This window comes from Coptis chinensis, chromosome 6, assembly GCF_015680905.1.
Source record: "Coptis chinensis isolate HL-2020 chromosome 6, ASM1568090v1, whole genome shotgun sequence".
Lineage (NCBI taxonomy): Eukaryota > Viridiplantae > Streptophyta > Magnoliopsida > Ranunculales > Ranunculaceae > Coptis > Coptis chinensis.
This window is the reverse complement of record NC_141461.1, coordinates 70,367,234-70,382,854: the sequence shown is the minus strand read 5'-3', so window position 1 is coordinate 70,382,854 and position 15,621 is coordinate 70,367,234. Positions and strand designations below refer to the sequence as shown.

At 35.4% G+C, this 15,621-nt stretch overlaps 1 protein-coding gene across 2 annotated transcripts; it reads left to right on the top strand.

Moving 5' to 3' along the window:
* The first annotated feature begins 402 nt into the window (after positions 1 to 402).
* Positions 403 to 11,137, top strand: LOC147494228 (phosphatidylglycerophosphate phosphatase PTPMT1-like). 2 transcript variants are annotated; one of them, XM_086566778.1, is made up of 6 exons: positions 403 to 871; positions 1,347 to 1,469; positions 4,087 to 4,180; positions 9,517 to 9,599; positions 9,698 to 9,787; positions 10,238 to 11,137. In XM_086566778.1, the coding sequence occupies exons 1-6, from the start codon at positions 677 to 679 to the stop codon at positions 10,751 to 10,753; spliced, it is 1,101 nt and encodes a 366-aa protein (XP_086422904.1). In that variant the 5' UTR covers positions 403 to 676; the 3' UTR covers positions 10,754 to 11,137. The 2 variants fall into 2 exon arrangements, with proteins under 2 accessions (XP_086422904.1, XP_086422905.1); XM_086566779.1 differs by lacking the exon at positions 1,347 to 1,469 and having other exon boundaries at positions 540 to 871.
* The last annotated feature ends 4,484 nt before the right edge of the window (positions 11,138 to 15,621 follow it).

The window sequence follows — 15,621 nt, the reverse complement described above, 5'->3', positions numbered from 1 at the left end:
ATATTAAATAGATCCCGGGCGTATGCCCGGGTCCAAAATCTAGTATATTACTATATATATATATTAGAAAAAAAACAACCATTTAGTGCCTAGCCTGTCTAGACAATGCCTAAAAGGCCTCGGGGCTCTCCCACCGCCAACTACCCTAGCGTTTTCCTAGAACACTCAAGCGGGCTGTTATGCAAAATTACCGAAAACATATACCACGTGGCAACTAACTGAAGTGTAAACCAGTCATGGGTGAGGGCACGCATTCCCACAGAAGATGCTCCAACTTATTAGCTGTCACAATATTTTCAATCGTGTAATAAATTCCAAAAACCAAAGGACAAACTCGTCTAAATAATTACACGTCACTTACGTTTTCGTGTCTTTTAATATTTGGCATTCTTTCAAATTCTCTTTTTCGAGGTTGTTGAAATTTAAAGAAAAATAAAAAAACTAGGGTTTTAATTCTGCCAATTCCCAATTATAGAACCACTTTCGTGTCAAGATTTCAACTACCCATTTTTCGTCTCAGTTTTCTCATCCGAATCGTATATCTCATGCTCAATTTGGTTGAGAATTAGATGTATATAGAATGGAATTTGGTTTGGTTTGGTTGTATTTGTTGTTGTTGTTGTTGTGAAATTTGAGGAATTGGATTGGATATTTTGTGTGAATTAAAGGAAGAAGAATGCATATTGAGGAATTGAACGAGAGAGGAGGGGAAGAGGAGGTAGTTGTTTCTAGTAATAATAAGAAAGTTGTTGTTGTGAAAAGAGCTTTGGTTGGAGCAGGGGCACGTGTACTGTTTTACCCGACTCTTTTGTATAATGTTTTGAGGAATAAGATTCAGTCGGAGTTTCGGTGGTGGGATGCGGTCGACGAGGTACATTACTTATGGCTTTGCAATGTATTTGAATGATTTCAGCTGTTTTTTGTTTGTACGAAAGTTCATTTTTTTAGAACATACTATGACCAAATATGATGAATAAAAGGAAATTGAGACTATGATATTAGTATGTTCGTGAAGCTAGTATTGCATGATGGTTTGTAGAGGGAGAGTGATACAGTAGAGGGTTTTTGTTAATTGTCTTTGGAATGTATACTTTGGTTGTTTTTCTTACTCTCATAATCGAATATCCATTGATCCTATTCTATTTTAAGAATAATTGTGTTTAAGGGTTACAACATAATGTGCCTCGCCATAATATTATGAGAACGGTGTTATCAAGTCTCCTGTTATTTGAAATGTATGAAACCGTGGATTTTCCTTCAACAATGATTATTTTAGGTTTTAATTTGTCTTGTTAATAGCCCTGTTATTCTCTTGTACGAGTGTTGACTAATACTCTCATCATCAGTTTCTATTGCTAGGTGCCGTTCCCTTTCCTACTGATGTTCCTCGCTTAAAGCAACTTGGTGTCTGTGGAGTGGTCACACTAAATGAGCCTTATGAGACTCTTGTTCCCACAACACTATATTCTGTAACTAATTCCTCATTTTTTTTTCACTTGTTATGCTTATATCATGATCATTTTAGTTCAGTTTTAGTGAATTTCAGGTCTTATGTTTACCTTTTTCCTTTCTAAAAATTTTAAATTAAATGTGGTACTTGTTGTTCTTCACTTCTTTTATATTATTTGATATCATCATGTTATTTTAATTTTCATTTGATAAACGTAAAACAAAGAAGAAACTAAAGAGAACAGGATGCACGTTAAGTACATTGGAGATATCATACATGGGAATAGATATACGGACATCTTTTTTTGACATATATGTAAACATCTCACTCAAAAGTTGAGAAAAATCAGCTCATTTGAAAACTTGTAAGTTGGTCAAAAGATGGTCGCAAAAATTGTGTTATGGACATTTAATTTTCTCTAACATCTTTTGATCAAGTTGGACATTTTCAAATGAGCTGATTTTTGTAGGATGGTCTCCATGGTATGAAGATCATCTCTTCCAAAAATCAGCCCTCAACTCATTGTGCAAGTTCATCTTTTGAGCGAGATGCTTACATAGATGTCCATATATCCAGTCCCATCATTCATATAATAATTTTTTTGATAGGTAAATTTTTTTATATTCTGATCCATTAATTTCCCTTTTTCCCCATGAAGGCAGGATTAGAACCCAAGACCTTGGGCCCAACCTCCCAAGTCTTGACCAGTAGGCCACTGGGTACCTTCATGTATCCATTCCCACCATTCATATCCGCTAGTTGGTCAGTGTCACTTTTATCAAAAGATAGTCACGCTTTTTTTAAACTGGCTTTGTTTCTTTGAAAAGTTATTTGGGGTAAGATTAATGATTAAACATGAAGTCAAAGATTTCTCTTGAAGTAACTTGAATTCTCTTTGGCCTTTCAGACCTAAGTCATTGCTATTGACTTTGTGGAAAATACTTTTTCCTACATTAATTACTTTTTAGCTAGGTTACATTGACACTCCGTATCGGACACGGATAAGAATTGTCGGACACGGCAAAATACCAAAATTCAAGATAAATTACATGCAATATGTGTCCGACACGGACACGTGGATACGTATCCGACACGGATTTTTTTCAAAATATGGCGTGTCCATGTAACCTAGCTTTTTAGCCATCTTATTATTGAAGGGTTTGATTTTGATCCAGTTATATTCTTTCAAAATCTTCAATATTCACCCAATCTAAAATTGTACCAATTATATTCTTCTCCGGGTCCACCTTATTTTCTTTTTATCACTTTTTCCTTTAACACCCAACTTAAAGCCTCTGAAAATATGTCTTTATTTAAGGACAGACTACTCAAAATTAGATTGCTGATCCAGGGCCTCAGTTAAGTAAGGCATTAAAACAAACAAAATTTCAAGAAAGCACTATCTCAACTTGAGATCAAAGATATTGTATTTCTTCTCTAGAAATATTTGGACTTAATGAATTTCGTAGCTAAAGTTGTAGTATCCCAACCGACATATGAACCAGCCTTAAATCTCTGATCTATTGGAACTAATCCCTTATCTCGATCCATTTGTTGAAACCTGTGGTGACTGGTGAGGTACTGATGCAGTACAAGATGTAGCAAATGCCTTCATGGATTCGTATGATCGTGTTTCTATGGTGTGATGGGCGCCCGCCCATATTTATTCCCTAAAGTATAGGTGCACGTCTATAGTTTAATTTATGTTTCGTATTGTTTTATTTCGCTAGGTTCTGGACTTTGTGATTGACAAAGGGGCACGTTGGTCTTTGTTTTCTGGCCTTGTTTTAGGATACCTATATAAGGCTAAGTTTAGGGTTTGGAAACTCACTTCTTGATTAATAATATTCTTCTTGATCAACTCTTGGTTAAAGGGTAATTATTCATTATCTTTTCTTGGTTAAAGGAGAGATATTTAGATTGTTTGAGAGCTAACGTTCTTATTCATACATTAGGTACCTTTGTTAGGCCAAATTAGCTGATCTTGCAAGTATTTTTAATTACTTGAAATCTCTTGGTTCCCATAAGTTGAGTGAGAGGTGGAGAGGGACTAGGTGGTTGTGGGGACGACAGGAGGAGGTGGTGGGGTATTGTTGTTACAGATGAAATCAGGGGTGTCCGTAACGTAGTCTTCTATGTGGGTTAGTATCTGAGTGAACTTAGGGTGGGTGAACTAGACCTTTTTTCTTGTCTATATATTCTTGAGTAAACATGAATTCTTCGATGTTTAGATCGATGTAGATGTTTTATGTTTGGTGTTGCTAGTGTTTTGGATATTTCTCTAAATAATTAGCTTCTCTTATTCAGTTATTCTCTATTAGGTCCTTTTATGGTTAGCATCATTATGTTCTGTTCTACTCATTAAATTTTACTTCTTTGATTATTCTTTGTAGTTATGAACTAAAATTTTGCATATTTGTCTTAATAATTAGCTTCTTTATTATAGATGAATTTCCCTTCAATCATGAGTTGTGACAATGGAAGGGCTCAGATGCATTATTGATCATTAGATTGCTTTAATTTTTCGTAATTAGTCTTTCATATTTCAGTATAGTTTTCATATTTTCACTTCATGAATTCACCCCCTAAGTATGGTGGTCTTTGTATTGAACGATATTTGTTTATTATTTATGTAGGCACATGATATCGACCACCTGGTGATACCTACGAGAGATTACCTTTTTGCTCCATCATATGGTGATATATGCCAAGCTGTAGACTTCATCAATAGTAAGTATATATATTTCCAATGGTTCATTGGTTTACCCCATGTGATATACATTTTTAGTCTGAATATATTGTGTTTTAGTCCTTGAAAAGTTCTAATGAGTTGGGGAGTTGGTCTGTTGGGTACAAAATAAAAGCTCACCTTATTGCATCTAAAAGCTTAAAGATCTTGACCAGATTGCATTTATTGGAGAACTTGTTAATTTGTTAGTATATACCCAGTACGACTTAATCTTTTGCTGAATTGAAACTATTTCCTATGTCTGCTTCCGATAGAAACTACCCATATTTGTTGCTTTACTAAAACTTTTTCCTGTTATTAATTGGCTTCTCCATGGTCTAAACCTGGGAGTTAGTAACTAAGATCCTCATGGATGTTCTTATAGGTTACTAGTGGTACTAGTGTTTTCCTAGTAATTCCATGCTGTACCTATTCATACTGAACTTACGTTTCTGCTCCTTTTATATATAGTTATAGTGGTATCTGTTATTCAAAAGTTCAAGCTTTGGTGATCCGGAATGAGGCAATACGTCTAAGTGTTTTTGGCGTATCAAGTCCTGTTTTTTTGGTGGGCATTTGGGATATATGGATTCGGGGGGTAACATAGTGGTATTAGAGCCTTAGGATCAAGTGTTCTAGTGTACATGGGTTGTCATAGAACTTTGTAAACCGTGTTTTAATCTTTGGGCAATAGATAGTTGAACGAGGACGTCTGCCTACGAAGCATGGATACTGACACGTGAAGGATACGATCTGATTTGTTATGAGGATACAACATTTTTCAGAAAAGTAGGATACAGATATGTGATGGATACATATTTATCAAAAGTTTTTGTAAATATATTTGTATAGTTGAAAACCAACATTCTCCACCAAATTCAATCAAAATAGCAACATTTTAATCATCTAATTGAAAGGGTGTCCAATTCTAACAGATTAAACAGTAAGAGCAAGATGATTATAGAAGTTCATAATACTAAAAATAACAAAATTAAAAGATCAATAACGCGGTCTATCCCCAACATGTCCCCGGTGTATCACAACATATCTGGAATTGGAAGATATATTTGAATAAACTAGATAATCCAAATGGACTATCGGACACGTGCTGAGGCATATTGGGGCGCATTCCTGTATGATACGTGTCAGGCACAAATATATCGCCTTTGAAAAATTATTCTTGCTTCATAAATGTCCTCTTAGACTCGAGTATGTTAATTTTTTGGCTGCCTTGTATTTATTATCTTTTGGATTTGTTTATTGTTAGGGTGTGTGACATGTTTCTTTTGAGATGGTGTACCTTGGTGTGATACCACCATATATGTTTTGTGTTGTACTGCTGAGCTAGTGTTATACATTGATTATTATTGTGCTTGATGGTTGAACTCACGTGGTAATTTAATTTTTATGGTTTCCCTTGTATTACGACAGATTAAGTTTGAAAGTTTGTATTATTGTGCTTGTATTATCTTACTATGAATACAAAGTGAATTTTACTGATAAAAAAAAGATGTTTGTATGTTAGGATTGAAATGTAATTCCATTGTTAAACTTAGTGAAATAATTTTGCGGAAATGAATTGATGGGAAATTCAATATGAAGTTGCTCTGTCATTGATTTTTTTTATAGTTACTATGTACTTGTTGGCACTGGTGTATATTGTTTCAAATTGTCATTCGAGTATTCAGTTGCAACCCTTTTTGAGATATTTGGTTTTATTCCGAGCAGTGCTAGACATATTTTTAAAACATTTAATGAAGTATTGCCAACTGTAAAATTAAAATCTCATTGAATAAAACAATAAAACAGCTTAATAAAACAATAAAACAGCTTTTTTGTTTTTGGAGTTGTTCAGATTCTATACTGGTAGGGATTTTGTATAGGCTAGTAGTTGGGAGGGAGTTTCACATATTTAAGTACCTTATAGGTGGTACATCCTAAAAAAGACAATGAGTGCATCAATTTGGTATGATATTTATTTTTCGCACTTAGGTGTTCGAATTGTGATATTGTATCACAAGCGTTTATTCGAAAAGGTGTGTTTATCTTGTTGTTTTGCTTGAAATCTTCTTTTGTCTCTTGAGCTTTGCATCATAGATTGTTTTGAATCCGATACTGTGCTCAATCCTCGTTTGGTTGGAGTTTTGGAAGGCTTTTATAAGTGAAAGATTGTAACACAGTCAACTATGGATGATCTGTTTTCTATCTTTTTATTTATTTTTTCTTACAATTAAAGCTTGAGGTTTATCTGTTATATCATGTAGTTAGGTGCCTCTAAACCTATTTGAGTTATGAATTTCTTTGTTTGTTGAATGGGCTAGTTTTACCGAACAATTACAAAGTGCAAGTTACACCTTTATTATTGCAATTGTGGCTATCTGGTAAGTCAGTTTTGTTGAATCAAAGTCTTATTGCATATCAAGAATGGTCTGTACCAATTAAGTTGTTATTTATAATGTCTTGTTTCTTTGGGAATGCAACTTTTATTGCGCTATATTGTAGTTTGATAAGATTGATCTGGCTAAGGCTTATGACCATGTGCATTGGAACTTTCTTGATTACATCATGAGGAGAATGGGGTTTGGGGCAAGATAGAGGGGATGGATTCGGAGATGTGTTTCTTCCGCATCTTTTTCCATTCTCATAAACGGAATGCCAATGGGTTTTTTAAGAGCTCCAGAGGTATAAGATAAGGGGATCCTTTATCCCCTCTTCTCTTTATCATGGTGGTTGAGGTGTTTGGCAGGATGGTGGACAGAGCAAATTGTCTAGGGGTGTTGGAAAGATTCAGGGTGGGCAGAAATCAGGTATTGATATCGCACCTCCAGTTCGTGGATGATACCGTGGTGTTTACGGGGCATAGCTTAGAGCAATTGAGGTATTTTCGGGGCATTCTGTGTTGTTTTGAGGCGGTGTCTGGTCTCAAAGTTAATATGGGGAAAAACACCATTTTTGGAGCAACTGGAAAGGAGGACCTGGCCTTTATGGCTTCCTCCGTGGGGTGTAACACGGGTTATCTCCCATCCAGATATTTGGGCTTACCTCTCGGGGTTTCTTACATATCCATGTGGGACGGGGTTATATAACGGTTTAGCAGGAGATTGTCAGGATGGAAGGGTCGTTTTTTTCCCACGGGTGATCGGGTCATCCTTATCAAGAGCATCTTTTCAAGTCTTCCGGTGTATTAAATGTCTCTAACCCATAGAGGTTTTTCGTTTTGTTTCTTTTCTCTGGTTTCTTTGTCCTTTGGTTCTTTTCACCGTTCTTGTTTGTACGCATAAGGACATCTCATCCTTTTTTATTTTAATTTTAATATATACACCTTTACCAAGCAAAAAAAAAAACTGCATTTGATAGTGTTTATAAATGTTGGCCTCCGTTGACATTGAGATAAGCTAGAGGGCCCTATAGTTTCTCTGCTGTAGATTCTGGTACATGGACCTCATTACCATTTTAACTCGAAGGTGGATCAAATTTCGGGGACTTTGTTTTTTAGGGTGGAAGAATATAACCTCCCATAAACTGTGCATTGTATTTATGATTTTATGTGTATAATACAATAAATCAATTGCTAATAGCTATTTTTTAGTGATTTAATAAATTCTATATGTGCCTTTATTTAAGTGTAGTTTGTGCAATAATTATTTCAGATGAATTGAATGTGTTATTTATTAGAAATTTGTATGGTGGTTTATTTGGGTATGACCCAAAGGGTTGTGGGTGTTTAATATATGACTATACGTACAGCAAGGCCTCGTTTTATCCCAATCTGCATAAAAATTAAAAATTAGGTGTGGGGAGTTGGGGTTTGTTAGAGAAAGCTTTGGTAAAAAAGAGGGTAAGGTATGTTGGATTTAAAGAGAAAAATTGGGGTTTGCCAAATTAGAACATGGAAACTATTAGGGATCCTCAAGGACTCTGGAATTATGCTAAGAGGACGAAATCAGGTTTGCAGCTTGTTTAATTGATGGAATTTATTTGCAAATTGAAAGGCAAGTGACTTTTACCTTCAAAGTCCTCAAATTTAGTTTGAGTTTGTAATTGCTATGAGTACCTATGCATGTATCCTGTACTGTGTCTTGCATGTTTGATATTTTAAGTAAAAATTAGAAAACTTTCCGCTAAATGAAATGTTGGTGTAGTCGACTATATATATCATGAATTCATTTATGCTTAAGGTGGTCATTTTTTCTTTGTGGTACGTGTAGTTATATTGTTTGAAAATGATGAAATAAGCATACATTGTGGTGGGAAAATGGTAATTTCTATTGTGTGTGGGTGAAGCATAAGAGAGGATTAAATTGGAGTAATGGACTCATGTAGTGCTGTCCTTGTCAGTTGTCACTTCAATGGCTAAGGGCAGACAAGTACATATGGTATGAGATGTCCAATTTCAATCGACTGGCGTTGAAATTCAATTCTCATAAGACATCTCATAAAACAAGTAAAAACTGTTTTTAAAAATGGCCTAGGCAATGTCAGCCGATTCATGTAGGCCTAAAACCAGTTTGATAAACGGGTTGGGTTAGGCAGTTGATCAGCCTCTTGATGGTCTACTCGGGCTCTTTTATTTATTTATTGTTTATTATTAATTAAGAAAAAAATGATGACTTGTCCAAAAAATCACTCAGGATTGCTTTAGCTTTGAATATGGGTTTAAAAGACTTAAGTCCAATATGAATTAAAATACCAAACTCCACTACAAGGGGGTTTAAAAGATCAAACAGAGTGTTTGACTTCTGCCCCCTCAAATTAGATTATATTCTTTAGTTTTCTTTCAATCTCTCTGTTCAACCCGAACCGCCTAGCGCTTATTAGAACATTGTGTAAAAGCATTTAGTCATTTACTCTTAAATGCTTGGTAATCCGGTTTTAATTTTGCATAATCATATATATGGGTTCCATCTTTGTTCCTGATGTGGACATAGTAGTCTTGGTCAAGCCCATGGGTGCATCCGATAGGCTGCCCCTTTATTTTAACTGTTTTGTTTTATTTTAATTATTTGTTACTAAGGTCATATTAGTAATTTTCTTTGGTTAGCAGAGAAAACACTATGTATAAATATGTGCTTGTAATTCAGTTTAGGGGGGAGTTGATGTTTTAAGAGTTTATGAGAGATTAGAAATAAAAGTACAACCTTTAGGGTTCTTGAATATTTTCTATAAAGTGTGGATTTTTAATAATTGTTGCTTCCGCCAATTGTTAATCTACATTAGTTCCCCTTCTGACCCATTGCTTGGTTAGTTCCATACTAATTTTTTTATTTGATTAAAAACAAAGGAAAGCCTTTTTAGTTTCCCTTTTGTTTGAGTTTAATTCTTTTTACTGTTTGTTTAGAGAATACATCAAATGGAAAAAAGACATATGTGCACTGTAAAGCTGGACGAGGTCGCAGCACAACCATTGTTCTCTGTTACCTGGTATGTAATGTACTACTATTTGGAGAAAATTCAGAACGTAATTAAAAACTACTTCAACTTTAATCATGAGGATTGCTTATGCTGCTTCTTTTATATAGGTGCAATACAAGCATATGACACCTGAAGTTGCATACGAATATGTGAGATCAATCAGATCAAGAGTTCTTTTAGCTTCTGCACAGTGGAAGGTACTTTTGAGTTGCTTATCATTGTTGGTTTGTTCTTTACACAATTTTTATATTACTATACTAGTCAGTTTTATGGAGGTCTCTTCTTGTTCATAAATAAATCCATGTAAGCAGAGTGGAAGCTACTTTTTTTTTTTTTTCCTTTCTCTCTCTACGTGAATAAACTTATTGTTTAAAACAAATTAAAGAGTTATATAACATTAAAAAGGGAAGGAAACAGAAAAATAAGCAGTGTACAATCATCTAATTTATTCCATATGGTGGCTAGCTATGGATGGTATTTACCACTTAGAAGTTGTCTTTATGCGAACTTCTTTGTGGCATACTATTTTCTAGTGCAAGTGATCCGCTAATTAACATTCATCTGTCTTTTTCTTTTCTTTTTAAGTTTTCAGTGAGTATAGATCCACAGTTAGAATTCTTTTTTTTTAAACATTGTTACTGTTGCAGGCTGTTCAACAGTTCTACTGTCTTCAAGGGAGGAGTACAAGGAGGCCTCTCCAATTGAGTATAAGAATGCCTAGTCAATCAGACAGTTCAGATCTGCATACCTCAGTTTCTTCTGCTCAATGTGACAAGGAAGCGGTTAGTGATAGCACAGTTATGGTTCTAACAAGATTGAACCCGAGTCATTTTTCTATAAGAAGTTCTGGTTTCTCTACTAGGCGAGACCTTGCAGTTTTCGATGATAACTCGGTTGTAATTATTACAGAATCGGACCTCGATGGATATGATGATAGTAGCCATAACTGTGGCATTGTAGGCAATGAGATCTGTGCAGCAGAAGTGAGTATTGTTTACAAGTTTCAATTTGCCAGTCAAGCAGCACTGGCTAGAATATCAGGTCTTGGGCTTCGGTACATAGTGCCTCAGAAGATATCAGGAGAGAAACTGGGAAGCAATAGTAGCTGTTCTGTTGGAGCTGATAAACTTGGAGGAGTTGGTGTTGACATCCACGTATATTGACCATATCCATCCACGTCTATTTGAGTGGCGGGGAAATGGGCTGAGGGATAGCATATCTCCGCTCTCCCATTTTCTTGGTTTTCTTTCATCCTTTCCCGTTTTATAAGAAAGTCCAAGGATAAAGAGTCTTTTTCTTGGATATTTGTGAAATGAATGATAGAAGAAAGCGGAGTATGAGCATCTGGGAAGAGAAATGACACCTCTGTCTTGTGCTTTTGTTTATTTATGGTGGTCGGTTGGTCAATTCCACCTGATATGGCCGTGTTTTTTTTTTTTTGGTATTTCAGTTTTTTCTTCTTCAAGGAAAAGAAGAATTTGAGTTGAGTCTGTAACAATGCGTGTATATATGCTTCTAATAAATCTGCATCTCATCTTGCGAAAGCATACTCCCATATTCAGCTTTTGATCTAAATGTTTGTGTGTTGCAATGCCATATCAACCTGACGTGGGTTTTACATGTTATACAAAATTTGGGAACTCAGACAGCGTCAAGTCATCTTACGCTAACCAAAATAAAACTCCAGATTTATAATCGCTAGCAAATATGCATTGAGTCGAGCATCACTGCTGTTGTTCATATAAAATTAGATATGGGTAAGAGTAATTGCCATGATAAAAGCACATTGTGCTCTAACTGGTCATGCTTTTTAATTTTGACCAATTCGATGGGTTTTTGACCTTTTTACCTTTCTTTACAACACTCTTTTCTCCTGCCACACACTCTCTCTTCTCTTGTACTTCTGATGTTGATAAGCACATTGATAGTTGCCCGTTAGATTCTCTTCGCGATAAGTACTGACGATTGTTGACCGTTAGATTCAACCCAACAAAAATGAAAACCTAGTAGTCATTTAAACCAGTAGAATTACCTATTGTGGGAATGAGGGAGTAGCAATTTATTGTTCTACTATCAACAACTGTTTTGTAGTTTTTGTTGTATGGACATGAAACAACGTTGACCTCGATTTTGTGCCAAACTATAAAAGTTTTTATAGACCTCCAAAGCTTCCAATTTTTTTACTTCATCTTCTTGATTATATATCCTTTTCTTTGTGATTTTGGCAAGGTTTTTCATGGAGGACAAGAACACAAATCTTGATAATGGATTTTTCTAAGGTTCATCTTCTTGATTATCCTCTCCTACGTTTCTCATTGTTTATTGATATGTTTTGAACTTTGGTTTGTTGTCATCAGTGTTGGTTTGTTTCTAGGTCGTCTTGGGTTTGTTTTTACGTAGTAGTATATAGAGTTTTTTAAGGTTTCCATAGTTGTGGTTACTATTTCCATGTCGATTTTGTTCTTGTTGTATGGAGTAAAGAAGTATGTAATGGGTGCAGTGAGGTGAAATTGAGAGTGTTTGATGTGTATATTTTCTTAGAAGGATTCATGTGTCTTGTGGAAGGTTTGTCCAAGCGCATGAAATTGAGTTTTTGTGTGATGTACTTGATGAACAAGTCCCTTTGTATATCGATGAAAAAATTGACTACTTGAAGGATTCAGGTAGAAGACAACTGTGCAGTCATTGTGGTGAGCTTGGATTGCCTTTTCAGCCGCGGTTCCGCCAGGTTTTAGCAATGAAGACTGTTTGGATGCCACCATTAGCTACACTTACATGTACCGTCAGCAACTTGGGTTTTTGAGAAATCCCACTTCCACTTCACAGATCACCTTATGGAGTTTTGGAAGTACGGTTCACTGTATAAGTTTGGGAATGAATCGATGTAATGGTATTTTATGGTTTGTGAAGCGGCCGGTTCAGTGTGCTTGAGTGTCAGCACAGTAACTGTTAATGTTCACATGTTTTGTTTGTGATTATATCAGGGGTACTCTTATATCAGTGTTGTTGTTTATAAGGAGATAAATGAGAGAGAAATCTGTACGGAAACTCAATAAGAAAGATATATTTAGCATTCACAAAACTGGGCTGGACGTGCCATTCTAAAATTGAGGTAACTGGCAACCTATAATGTATGATACATCAGCAACTGAAGCCATAAACAAGAATACAATTAAGACTATCAGGTTGACTTTAATATACACCTATAACTTATGTACAAAATAATATTATCCAATAACAAGTGGAACAAAAGTTAACTTTGATAAGTTTATCCAATATCAAGTAAAGCAAAAGTGTAGCATTTAATAACATTTACTGAAGTTGAGAAGTAGTAACTAGCATCTTAGTGCCATTTCACCATTGTTCCCGCCCAACTCAGTTATAGCTTGACCATTGTTCAATATTTAAAAAGTTTTCTTATACAAATAGCCAAAATGTTTCGAAGTCCCACCCTTTGTAAAATTGATCGGAATTCGAAGTTGCTAATGGTTAGTACCTCGGAATATGTCTGTACGTAGATAAACTGGTGAGATGAAGAATCTAGTTTAGGCGGGAAAAATCTTTGCCACGTGTTAGGTACAATACGATAGCATTAATTATTTGCCGAATAGTTGAAGAAATGTTGGTTTTTTAACCTTTAACTGGCACGTGTCGGTAGTAATATGTGTGTGCTATAAGAACTGTTCAATATTCATTTTCGGACCAAAAAAACTGCCCAAATTGAAACCCTTGAAGCCCTAATTTTCCGACCATTTTCAATCTTTCAAAAATGAGAAAGCTTAATTTGACTGTTCGTATGTCACTCGATAAAATGCATAAATTGTTCAAGACATTCACTACTGCAGAGAAGGAAGATTTTGAGAAGTCTTACTTCGGGAAGTTCTTAAGCATTAACGAGAGAATGCACACCACTGCTACACTAGTCTATGATGTACTGAGACACCAAGTTGGTAAACTTATTTGCTACCGAATCGGTAAGAAGGATTTGATGTTTAAAAAAAGTGATGTTGCTCTTATAATGGGTCTTAGTGTGAAGGCGGTTTCTAATTCATTCTACACGGCAGACGTGAAGATCCCATCCCAATTTCGTGCAGGGTTTTTTAAAGGAACCACGGTTTTTGAAACAGAAATATTGGAAGCTAGAAAGTTGGCAAAATCAAGTGTTGGTGAAGAAAGTCAGAATGATGTGTTTAGGCTGAATAGGTTGTATATACTGTTGCAGGTTATGCTTCTAGGATTTGCTAGGATGGTTGATGGCATGGGAGGTATATTGATCTTGTCGAGAATTTAAATGCATTTGACAACTTTCCTTGGAGCACACCTCTGTTTGAAATGTTGGAAGAGTCTTTGGAAGACATATCTAATAATGTGAGTGTCAGAAAGGATTCTTTCGCAGTTTATGATTGTTTAATTTGTTTTGTTATTTAGGTATAACCAATAGAGAGTGGTCCTCTATCCTCAGGCTTTGTAAAGGAAAAATCATCATCAAAGACATTTATAAAGTGTACTTCTGTGCCCTTGTTTATGAGATTTGGAGGGAGAGAAATGGGAGAAGATTTCAAAACAGATCCAGGCCTGCATCTAGTGTGATCAACAAGATTATAAGGGATATCAAAGCTTATTTGCAGGTTAAAATCCCTAAACTGCCAGATACATTAGAAACAAGAAATCTTTGTGAGAGGATTAGCATTAAAGTTGAATTCAAGATGGAAGTAATCAAATTATGTCCTTGGATCCGCCCCATCATTGGAAGGTTTAAACTGAACACATATGGAGCATTAAATGACGTTGGAAATGGTCATGGTAGATTAATTAGGGATTGCCATGGTGAGGTCGTTGTTGCATTTTCTGGTACTGGAGGTACGAAGGCAGTCATCTTTCAAGAGCTTAAAGCTATTGAGCAAGGTCTCATCATCTGCCTATCTATGAATTTGAAATGCATTGAAGTGTCCTCTGATTCTCTTAGAGCGGTTCAGTCCGTCAATAAGATTGAGAAACCTCCATGGTTCTGTGAAGACTTGGTTGCAGCTATATCCAACTTGTATGACCAATTCACTTATATCTCCATAGCCCACGAGTTCAGAGAAACAAACAAAGCTGCAGACTATTTGGCTTCTCTTAGTTGTAATGTAGAATCTCCATCTCTAGTTGTTTTTATCCCTCCTTTAGATAGAGTTCTTCATGATCATGTAGAGAAAGATGCTTCTGGAGTACAATATGTAAGACATGTTTCTTGATATATAATAAAAGTGGGGGTCTGCCTAACCCTAGCTTAATTTTTTTTAAAAAAAAAGCTTCACATCCCATCTCTTGGAGCTTGGAGACAAGTTGATGCTAGGTTCCCAAGAATACTAGATTGGGTAGACTTGCCTTCCAAAAACATACATCTACATACTTATAAGAAAAAGATTCAGCCTCTTAAAGGGAAGGTAGTGGTGTTGGAAAGTCTAGATTTGTCTGAAGGAGAACTGAATGAAGAAGTGATAAAGGATGCTTTGGCGCAACAGCCTATGCAAAATGGTGCAACAATTTCAGGGAAATACAATAATGAGGAACTGTTTCAAAGATAGGCAAAAGTAATTAAAGGCCTTGTAAGTAATTTGTTTTCTTCACTATTTTCAACAATGTTACATGTTGTATCCCCGAATATCTCAACAACACTTATAAGAAGTACTGGTAATATATGGGTAACCAGTTTTTGACATTTGAATTACTCATAATCTTATAATGTTATAGAAGTTGTAATATGATATGGGTACCCTATTATATAGTCTTGAATTGGAATTGCAAATGTTAGAAACTGGTTGTTATATGAAGCACTGATAATGTGTTATTGTAGAACTACACGTCTCAACATTTGTTCATATATGAAGCACTAATATGTTACTATACCATGATTGATATATTGTAGAACAATATATGTCAGCAACAATGTATATATTGTTTTTCTATTGTGGTTTACAAATAGTGAAGTGGGATTTTAATTATATTCTTTGTTATGTGCGCTGATTAATCTAAAACAGGTTACTAA

Excerpts from the sequence above, each read along its gene's own strand:
- LOC147494228 (XM_086566778.1), top strand. The coding sequence starts at position 677 with ATGCATATTGAGGAATTGAACGAGAGAGGAGGGGAAGAGGAGGTAGTT. Across the intron at positions 872-1,346 it reads GGTGGGATGCGGTCGACGAG|TTTCTATTGCTAGGTGCCGT; the intron begins GTACATTACTTA and ends TCTCATCATCAG. Across the intron at positions 9,788-10,237 it reads TAGCTTCTGCACAGTGGAAG|GCTGTTCAACAGTTCTACTG; the intron begins GTACTTTTGAGT and ends TTACTGTTGCAG.